Here is a 9,596-nt window from a genome sequence, read left to right on the forward strand (position 1 = left end):
TTTATTTCAGAAGCCGTTGATTCATTGCTTTCAGCTGTGTCATTCCCAATTTGTTCTGTGTTAGTGTCCTCTGCATTTGTTATGGGTGGGCTTGGGTTCTGAGGTTGCATTTTGTTCCTTCTCATCATTTTGTGTAACACTCTCTTCTGACCTTTGTCGTAGATCTTTGTTGCAGTTATAGCCTTAGCACCTACTGAAATTCAGGTGTAGATCTACAAAGTTTGGATTTATCCAGCTGTGCCTGGCTTGGGTCTGGCTGCTGTGCTGAGCTCCTTCCTGCTGCTTCCCTTGAGGGTGTACCTGCTGTGCCCCTGTGACAAGATGTTCTGCTCCTGGACTAGCTCAGTGGTTCTATCCTCTACGCTGTCTGAAGGGATTGCTGCTGCAGCGTTTCACCCCAGGACTGTATGCCAGGCCTGAGCTAAGCCTGGAGGGGACAAGGTGGAGTAGGGGGGAGAGACAGCTCTCCCACACACTCAAGGACCTGGGCTGGGACTGGGTCTAGGGGTTCCCGGAACGTGGCAGAAATTCCTACTCGGTGGATGGGGTGGGGTAGGTGCTTCAGAGTGGTGCGGGGCATCCCAAGGGGGTGGAAGAGGGTCTTGCCCACGCTGCACCTGGGCTGGGACCAGTAGTCGGTCCTGCCAGCGCAGGGTAGCAGGAAGCTCTCCCACACACTCACCGGACCTGGGCTAGGACTGGGTCTCTCATATTGTACTTTTGAGGCATCAGCCACACACAGTACTGTGTAGATACCGTGAATGATCAGGATGTAAAGTTGAACAATAAGTATCTCTTCAGAAAGCCAGGAGGGGCTGTCCTAACCCATTAGGTCTGAAAGATTCCCACACCCTTGTGTACTGTTACTCCTATGGATAGGTGAATCACATGATAGACTTAGTCTCCCTTGACTGTACCCATTTTCAAGATGAGAAAATTGAACCTGGGAATGGGACTCAGATGCTTGCTTGCTCAGGTCTTACAAGGAAGCAGCATTATAGACAGGATTGGGAGGACCTGGAAGAGTTGTGAATGAGTGATTTGAATACAATTGTTTTTCTCTTAGTGATTCCTAAGAGATAGAATCATCATTTTTGATCAATAGACCAAGCCCAGAACCTGATAGTGTGGAATACTGATGGCTCTTCTACACGGATTTCCTCTTAGCATCTAATTTGTGGCTGCGCTTACCAGCCAGAGGGTCTTTTAGCCATCCAAAAGTGAGTTGTTCCCTTTCTTAATGTAACAATGCTAACATGGGTGGCTCTGAACTTGCCCCAAAGAGCAGAGATGGGTGGGCAGAAGGCAAAAGAAGTAAATAAATAAATTAGAAGACTTTAAAAAGTAACTAAATATACATCGTAACTTTTAGTAGGGTGAGAATCTAAGGTATCTGTGAGAATCAGAAAACTGGACTCCTCTTTGGGAAGCCCTTGACTGTGTCAGCAAGACTGCACATGGAGCCCACATTTGGATCCACAGCATATGGCTCCTGGTCATCTTGCTGGTTGCCTAGCTGCACCTTATCGTAGCGGAGCCTGAGGTCCTGCCCAGGGAGCTGGTCATGTACACCTATGCCCAAGGAATTTAGGACTCCACAGTTTGGGGGCAGGGTGGGTGGCCACACAGCCAGGGCCAAAACTCAAACCCCAGTGCTCCCTGTCAGACCCACGAGCCAAGGTGGGGCCTGCTGTCTGTGTGTGATCCAAGTTCAGCCATGGCCTTTCCTCCTGCATGTAGCACACACAGACTCCCTAGAGGAGGGTTTTGTCCCCGGCTCAGCCACCCTCTGCGAACACTCACACATTAAAACAATGACTTGGGGCCGGGGAGATGGCTCAGTAGGATAAGCGCTTGACCAGCAAACACAAGGATCTGAGTTTAATCCCCAGTTCTGCCAATAAATAAATAAATAAAACAATGACTTTATTTTTTAATCGTACATTTCATGGGGTACAGTGAAGCGATTTGCTACGTGTATTCAATGTGTAACTTCATGTGGGGAAATTAACATTTCTAGCTCCTTAATCTTACCACTTCTTTGCAAAGGGAAGCATTTGAAGTACTGTCTTCTAGCTGTTTATCAAATGCAGACAAATTGTTGTAGATGAGGGTCTCCCATCTTGGCTGTAGAGGCCCAGAACTAATTCCCCCTCACACTCTGTGACTTGGTATCTTCTGCCACCCAGATAGCCCCTTGCTGTAGAAGGCTGATTCTTTGGTCTCATTCCTTTCAGATGGCTCTGCCGAAGATGAGGCTCCTGTATACCTGCCTGCTGGGCATAGGGGTGCTCTGTCTGTACTTCAGCATGGAAGCTTTTAAAGAAGGGAAATTTATTTTTAAGAAAAATTATGAGCAGTTCCTTCAGATCCCAGATATTGACTGCAAGAGACATTCTCCTTTTCTTGTTCTGCTGGTGACATCTTCTCCACAGCAGGTGGCAGCTCGCATGGCCATCCGGAAGACATGGGGCCAAGCGCAAGAGGTGAGAGGACAGAGGGTAAGAACTTTCTTCCTCCTGGGGACCAGGAACAGCAAGGAAGAGATGATGGTGGTGGCCCAGGAGAGCAAGACACATGGGGACATCATCCAGAAGAATTTCAAGGATGTCTATTTCAACTTGACCCTGAAGACCATGATGGGCATGGAATGGGTCCACCGCTTTTGTCCTCAAGCAGCTTTTGTGATGAAAACAGACACGGATATGTTTATAAATGTCCCTTATCTGACAGAACTCCTACTGAAGAAAAACAGAACAGCAGGGTTTTTCACAGGTTACTTAAAACTGAAGGAGCTTCCAATCAGAAGCAAGTTAAGTAAGTGGTATGTGAGCCATTCTGAATATCCATGGAGCAAGTACCCACCCTTCTGCTCTGGTACTGCCTATGTCTTCTCCAGCGATGTTGCGAGTCGGGTGTACAACATCTCCGACAGCATCCCATTCATCAAACTGGAAGACGTGTTTGTAGGGCTCTGCCTGGCCAAGCTGGGCATCCTGCCGGAGGAGCTCCACTCCCAGCAGACCTTCTTCCCCGAGGGGCTGCACTTCTCCACCTGCCGCTTTAAGAAGGTGGTGGCTTGCCACTTTGTTAAGCCCCAGGAGTTGCTCACCTACTGGCAAGCACTGCAGGATTCCAAGGAGGGAGACTGTAAGGGGGTCTGAGTAAGGCCCAGGGCACTTCAGGTAACCCACGGGATATTCTGGGGAAAACCTGGCTGGCATCGCTGGGCAGCATGGGAGCCAGACAGTAAGGATGCTCCTCTGCACTCAGGACCCAGATGCAGCGAATGAACAAGCTTAGATGCAGCCACCCTAGCTTCCTACCCGCACCCTGGCACCAATGGCTCTCAAGCCCCATGCATGGTGCTGTGTGCTAGACACACACATTCGTTTGCTCACTTCAGGGCTCATATCTGTATAAAGCCATGGATGCTGTCATTCTCCCTTTCAGATAAGGAAAAAGCAGCCAAAGAAGTGCAGCCACTCATCCCAGGACTCGCAGCCATCAGAACTCCATGCAAAATTGAAAATCTGACTGTCAGCCCCCAGCTCAACCCTCTAGCCCCTAGGAGAGGATGGTGGTGACAGACTCAAGGGAAGCCTCGCAGCTGGCCTCCCAGTCTGTTTTCAGAGTCCCCCACAGCCCAGCTGCCACTCTGAGCCTCTTTAGTGCCAAGCCCAGGACCAGACACTCCCCACAGGGGTGATACAGCTGGGTGCCGAGTCCCAGTTCGCAGCTCTGTGCTGCACTGCCCTCCCACAGCATGTCTCAGAAGACCTGCTTGCCTGCAGTCGTTGTCACTGCCTTTGGCTCCAGATGCATCAGTCACATCATGTGTCAGGCTCAGAAGCTGCTACCAAGCATGGCCTGTGACCACACTGCTGACTTCCCCATGAGCCCCTGGTCTCCAGCTGCTGGGATACCGGTCTCCAAGCAGCTCATGTCCTTCGTCTTGCATTGATGGAGACTGACTGATGGCTTTGGGTCTGTGAGCTCAAACTAAACTGAAGTGCAGCTGGGCACCAGGCACCCTCTACACAGCTTTTGGGGCTTTTTGGGGTTCCTTTGGGTTCTATGTTGAGTGGTTCTCAGGGACCTCTTGGGCACAAAGCACCCATGGACCCAGAGTCAGGGCTGGCTCCCTGTGCATCTGTCCCAAGCCTGACCCCACTCATGTGCTGAGCTTGTTGGATGGCCAAGGAGCGACCGAGGGCCCTGGTCTGGAGTTTAGCTTTGCATTTGCTCTGCTTGGAGGTTTGTGTGAGCCTATTTCTCAAGGCTGTGTGCAAGGTCCTGAAGCCTTTTAACCACTATCACAAGGTAATCTTGCTCTGAATCCTAGGAATGATCCAGTTGGGAGCAGATGCCATCCTCTAGTACTAAACTGAAGAGCTTTCTACATGTTATCTCTTCAGGGGAGGCTGCCACCAGAACCCCTGGTGTCAGGATGAGGAAATTGAGGCAGAGGGCAAGGTAGAGCAACTAGTACAAGGTTCTGTAAACAAAAAGTAACAGAAGTGCTTGTCATAATCTGAGCTGGGCTCCCAAGGTCCTAGTGTTCCCAGACCTGTGGGACTCATGACACCAGCTGCTCCAACTGCACTTGGGAATTTTTTCCAAGTCGCCAAGCCACGACACCCACCTCAGACTCTGCAGAGGAGCCCCTTGGGGTTTGGACTAGATTCCCAGCTCCTCTTATTGCCCTGAGGTCAGAATCCCTGCACTGTCCTCCCTTGTTCCCCCCACCTAGTGTCCCCTCCACAGGTCACCCCTCAGCACACAACAAGCTGCTATTTCCATCTAAAAATAATCTCCCATCCCCCACCACCCCTTGACGCCTTCTCCTCTGCCCAGCCCTTTCTGATTCCTTGTGGTGAAGCCTGCCTGCCAGCGGCATCATGGTCTGAGTCCCATGCAGGGCCCAAGCTCCACCCAGATGTCTCCTCAACAGGCAGTGGCCTTGCTTTGCTGGTACCCTGGGAAGTTCCTGGTCCTCAGAATGATGTTTCTCCCTGATGCGCTCTTGCCCTAGCTCTAGGACCCTGCGTGCCCTTAGCCTTCCTCCTCCTGGCCACTGGCACCTTTGCTGGTTCCTTCTCTTCTGTGACCACCTGGCCTGGTATCCCTGGGCTCAGCCTATACCTGGTCTGCTCCCTCACAGTCCTCAGGGCCTTCCCCCATGCCCTGGATCTCCATGTCCTCCTGTGTTCATGGTACCCATTGGTCTCAGCTGGAATGTCGTCTTGTTCTTCAGTTGCCCCTGTGCTGCTGGCTACTTGATGTCGCCTGATAAACAAATCCTATGCTGAACTTTGGGTTTACCCCACTCACCCATACCTGCAGCTTCCCTGTGCCACAGCATGGCCCCTCCAGCCTTCCATGGAGCCAACACAGGACAGGCCACTGTCTCTACCTTCAATCATATCACCCCACACTTGCCACAGTTCCAGCATCACCCTGAGCCCCCGACTCCCTGGTCTCTGTGTCTCAGCTCAGCAGCTCGCTAACCTCTCCTGCTGGTGCCCAGAGGCTCTTGGAGCTACAGTCTGAAGCCAAACTCCAGACCTTTCCCTCTGGAACACAGCTTTTTCTGATCCAGAGTCTCAGAAATGTCACCACCATCCATCCATCCCTTCAGCTCCACAGGTCAGGATCATCCTTGTGACCAGTTCCTGTTGGTTTCTACTTTGTCCAGGCCTCCACCTTGGTTCAGCCTGACTCATCAAGCTCCTCTGACCAGGCCCTTGGCACTGTCACTCCATCTTCCAGTCTGTCCTCTTTACCGCCAGATAGTTGTTAAAACAGGAAGTCAGATTAAGAAACCAAAAGACCCAGGGAAGCCAAGTGGCCTGTCCCCAGGTTCCCTGTCCCTAGAGTACTATTTCCTGGCTTGGGATCACCAAGCAGGGATGCCACCTCCCTGCAGGCTTCAGGAGGGTGCTCCGTGGCCAAGAGCAGCAGTTTCCAGTGTCCTGGCCTATTGGATGAGCTTCACTGTGACTCACTCACAGTGCCCACTGTGGCCACCTGGGCCATCTGCCTGGCAATACTGGACTCCCACTGGGCACGCAGCACTATTGCAGTTATTTGAAAGGGCTGGCACACAGCTGAAATGGGTTTTCAAGCAAAATTAATTTTCATGCCAGTTTTTTATTCCCCTGAGGATGGTTATTTTTGTGCAGAGAAATTATGCACTTGTTTACTTTGTTTTTTAGAATTTTTTTTTTCAGGCTTTAAACTTGAGCTAGCAGAATAGGTGGGAGGGGCCCTAGGTGTGCATTACAAACATGAGGGTGCACGCACTCAGCATGTGGCAGCCCTGGTGGCCGTAGATCAGAGTGTGGGTGCAGCCTGTTCTCACAGCCTCACAGGGTTCATGCAGAGCAGTCCTTGCAGTGCCTCCAGAAAAGACAGCTGCACCCCAAGGGGGAAGCTGAGTGCAAAGCCTGTCTTTGTCAGTTTTCTGTTGCTATAACCAAACATAGTAGCTAAGTAGTTTATAAAGAATAGAAGTTTACTTGGCTCATGGTTCTAGAAGCAACCCCAGATCTTTCCATTTTTTAAAATTTGAGACAGAGTCTTGCTAAGTCCCGAACTCCCAGGCTGGACTCCCACTGCTTTTCTCCTTCTGTGGCCTTCTGGAAGGTCACAGGCGCACACCACTCCTGGTTTCTCCTCTTCATCTCATAAAACCACTAATACTAGTGTCAGGACATCACCTTTAGGACCTCATCAAAGCCTAATCACTCAGGGTCTCCTCCAGATGCCATCAGAATATGACTTATGGGGTTTCAGAGTGGCGCTTGCAAGGTCTCCTTGGTCTTCCCCTCTGCTCTAGTAGTCGCACACTTACTACTGGACAAGGAATAGTTCTGCAGGAATGGTCCTCAGGCACGTTGTTCAGAGACCTTCCCCCACTCTCAGATTCAGGAGGAACGCTTAGAAACTTGAAATTGGCTTGAAATAAAGCAAATCACATCCAACATCTATTAAGCAGATATTTGTTCTCCACATGCAAAAACCGCACATCACAGTCCTCGCCGTCATTCAGCCTGGGTACAATTTGGAAAGAAAAAAGCCAGCCTGCAGTGACTCTCCTGAGCTCCTGTGCTAAGAGCCCACGGCTCTGTGATAGGTTAAATTATTCACCAGCCTGATTTAATATGACAGCTGCCATGCATCGTGTTAAAAATAGATGAGATGAGGTTTACATTTGCTCCATGTCTCTCATCTGGATGTATTTTTTTTTTTATTAAGAATTAATTTCCAGCTCTTTTCACAGTGGCATGGAATTTTAGTCACTTCTAGGCTGTTATTTCCCAGGGCTGTCTGCCTCTCCGGGCATCTGTCCGGGGGCCTGCCAGTGAGGACCAAGTTGCTGTCATCTCCTAGGTCCTTGGGTGTCTGCACATACACAACAGCTTCCCTCTGTGACAGTGGCCAGCCAGCAGTGCCATAAAAGGTCCCTTTTAACACTGGTCCGTGAACCCTGTAGGATTCATTGTTGTCACTGTTTGCTTTTATCTCTGTTTGGTTCTGTGTGGCACAAACCTGTCTGTGGCCATCAGGAAAGGGCACCATTAGGTGTGATGGGAATAAACTCGTGATGAGGTCTCTCCTGTGGGAAAGGCTTCTCTGTCCTCCGTGGGGAAAGTACAGGTTTGTGGCTGTGGCTGCTGGGAATTTAGAAACACGAATTTCTCTTCACTTTTCTGTTTTTGAAGTCTAGGTCCCACAATGGGACTCTCAGAGGTGCCCTCAGATCAGCCCTGAAGGAGAAGAGTAGAACTGTCATCCCCAGCATGACAAGGACAAGAGCCATGCTGGGGTACATCTAAACAAAGCATTAGTTTTACATTCATTTGAAAAACTGGACACTTGCCAGACATGGTACATACACGCCTACAATTCCAGCATTTGGGAGATTGAGATAGGAGGATCGCCATGAGTTCGTGGCAAGCCTGGGATACATAGTGAGATAAAAGCCAGCCTGAACTATATAGTGAGACCATGTCACAAAAAACAAAAAACACCCAGACACTGCTCGTCAGACATAATCAGTTGCTTTTAAATAAAGTGGAAAGAACTAGGGGTGAAGTCCACTGGTGGAATGTTTGTCTAGCATGGATGAAGCAAATTTAAAAAGTAAATAAATAGAAGTAGGAAAATTGGTTTCATTGCCAAAGGTGGAAGTAGTAGTAGCAGTATTGGGGCCTGGACCCAGGGCATCTGCGCTAAGCTATATCTTAACCCTCCCCCCTTTATTTTTTATTTTTGAGACAGGTTCTTGATGGGTCACTCTTGCTCAGGCTAGGCTCCAATTTGTGATTCTCCAATTTCAGGCTGCCAGAGTTCTGGGATTACAGGAGTGTGCCATCACACCTGGCTTGCTTCATTTCTGGTTTTTGGTTTTTGGTGCTGGTTGGAACCCTAAGCCTCCATCACTGAGTCACACCGTGTTGTGCTGTTTGCACCATCTTGTCTCCTACCCTTCACCAGTTTAGGAGATTGGTTCCCATGTGTGCAGAGTGTAGGTGGCTAGTACGGCACCCATACAGCTAGGACTTGATTGGAAGGCCTGCTGACCCAGAGGTCTCATTCTTTGGTCCCCAGAGAAAGTAAACTAAAGCAGTAGTAACACTTTTTCCATGTTATGTACCACTGTGCAAAAAAAAAAAAAAAAAAAAAAAAAAAAAAAAAAAAAAAATCAGTGGAGTTGACTTCATTTACTTGGACAAATAAGACATAAAAATCCAACACCACTGGAATTAGAACCAACAGAGAAGTCTTTGTTGTCCAATTTTGCTTTTCCTAAAACAAATGAAAGTGAATTTATATGTCCGTGAATGATACTTAAACTGTAATTTCCTTGTATGGTAAGGACTTACCTATCACGTTTGGGAGTGGACATATATATTTATTTATGATTTGTTAATTATCCTATTTATCTTTAATGAAAATGTTAATGTAGACTCATCCCTTGACTCAGATACTTTGGAATTGTAAATAGTTAAGATAAACTTTGCTCTTCCTCAAAAGTTCACAATGTGCAATTAAAACTGGACCATGTTCTTATTTTCACATTGATATATTCTATACCTTGTGTTTGGAAAAATATTTTTTTAATTGGGCTTTGGTTTTATACATTTAGAAAATGACACTGAACAATCTTGACAAGATAATCTTTGTAAGATGTAAGCACTTCTGGATTTCTTTGGATTTGGAAATAACGCCATGGTACTTTATAGTTTGGAAGATCTTTATGGGTTGGTTCTGGGTAGGTAGGGAAAAAACAAAGGCCTCTGAAGGGAATTGTAAGTCAAGGGCATTATGAGATGGGCATCCTTTGGAATTTTTTTATCTCAGGTATATTTTTCTATCATTTAAAGTTTAAGAAATTAAAGCTTGTGACTTGATGTGATTGGACCTTTGGAGTCTTGATGACTCATCTTTAAGGTACAGATTGAATCCTCAATCTTTGAACATGTCATTTCAATGGAAATAAAATGGCTGAAGATTATTAGTATTACTTTTGGTTTTAATATGTGCTTGTTATACTTCTTGTAGTATTGCAGACCTGGAAATCTTTGTCT

General features: G+C 48.0%; 1 protein-coding gene across 9 annotated transcripts in view; it reads left to right on the forward strand.

Moving 5' to 3' along the window:
• The window catches only part of B3galt5 (beta-1,3-galactosyltransferase 5), an 82,426-nt gene extending 73,757 nt beyond the window's left edge, over positions 1 to 8,669 (forward strand). For 6 of the 9 annotated variants that reach the window (XM_023715953.1, XM_023715956.1, XM_023715955.1 and 3 more), the window contains 2 exons: positions 1,067 to 1,220; positions 2,238 to 8,669. In XM_023715953.1, coding sequence (XP_023571721.1) covers positions 2,238 to 3,164 — 927 coding nt within the window. In that variant the 5' untranslated portion in view covers positions 1,067 to 1,220 and the 3' untranslated portion in view covers positions 3,165 to 8,669. The remainder of the gene's footprint in view (positions 1 to 1,066; positions 1,221 to 2,237) is intronic. The other 3 variants (XM_023715954.1, XM_023715958.1, XM_023715957.1) reach the window with 1 other exon arrangement.
• Positions 8,670 to 9,596: the final 927 nt, after the last annotated feature.

Source organism: Octodon degus, unplaced genomic scaffold (assembly GCF_000260255.1).
Source record: "Octodon degus isolate 3935 unplaced genomic scaffold, OctDeg1.0 scaffold00045, whole genome shotgun sequence".
NCBI lineage: Eukaryota > Metazoa > Chordata > Mammalia > Rodentia > Octodontidae > Octodon > Octodon degus.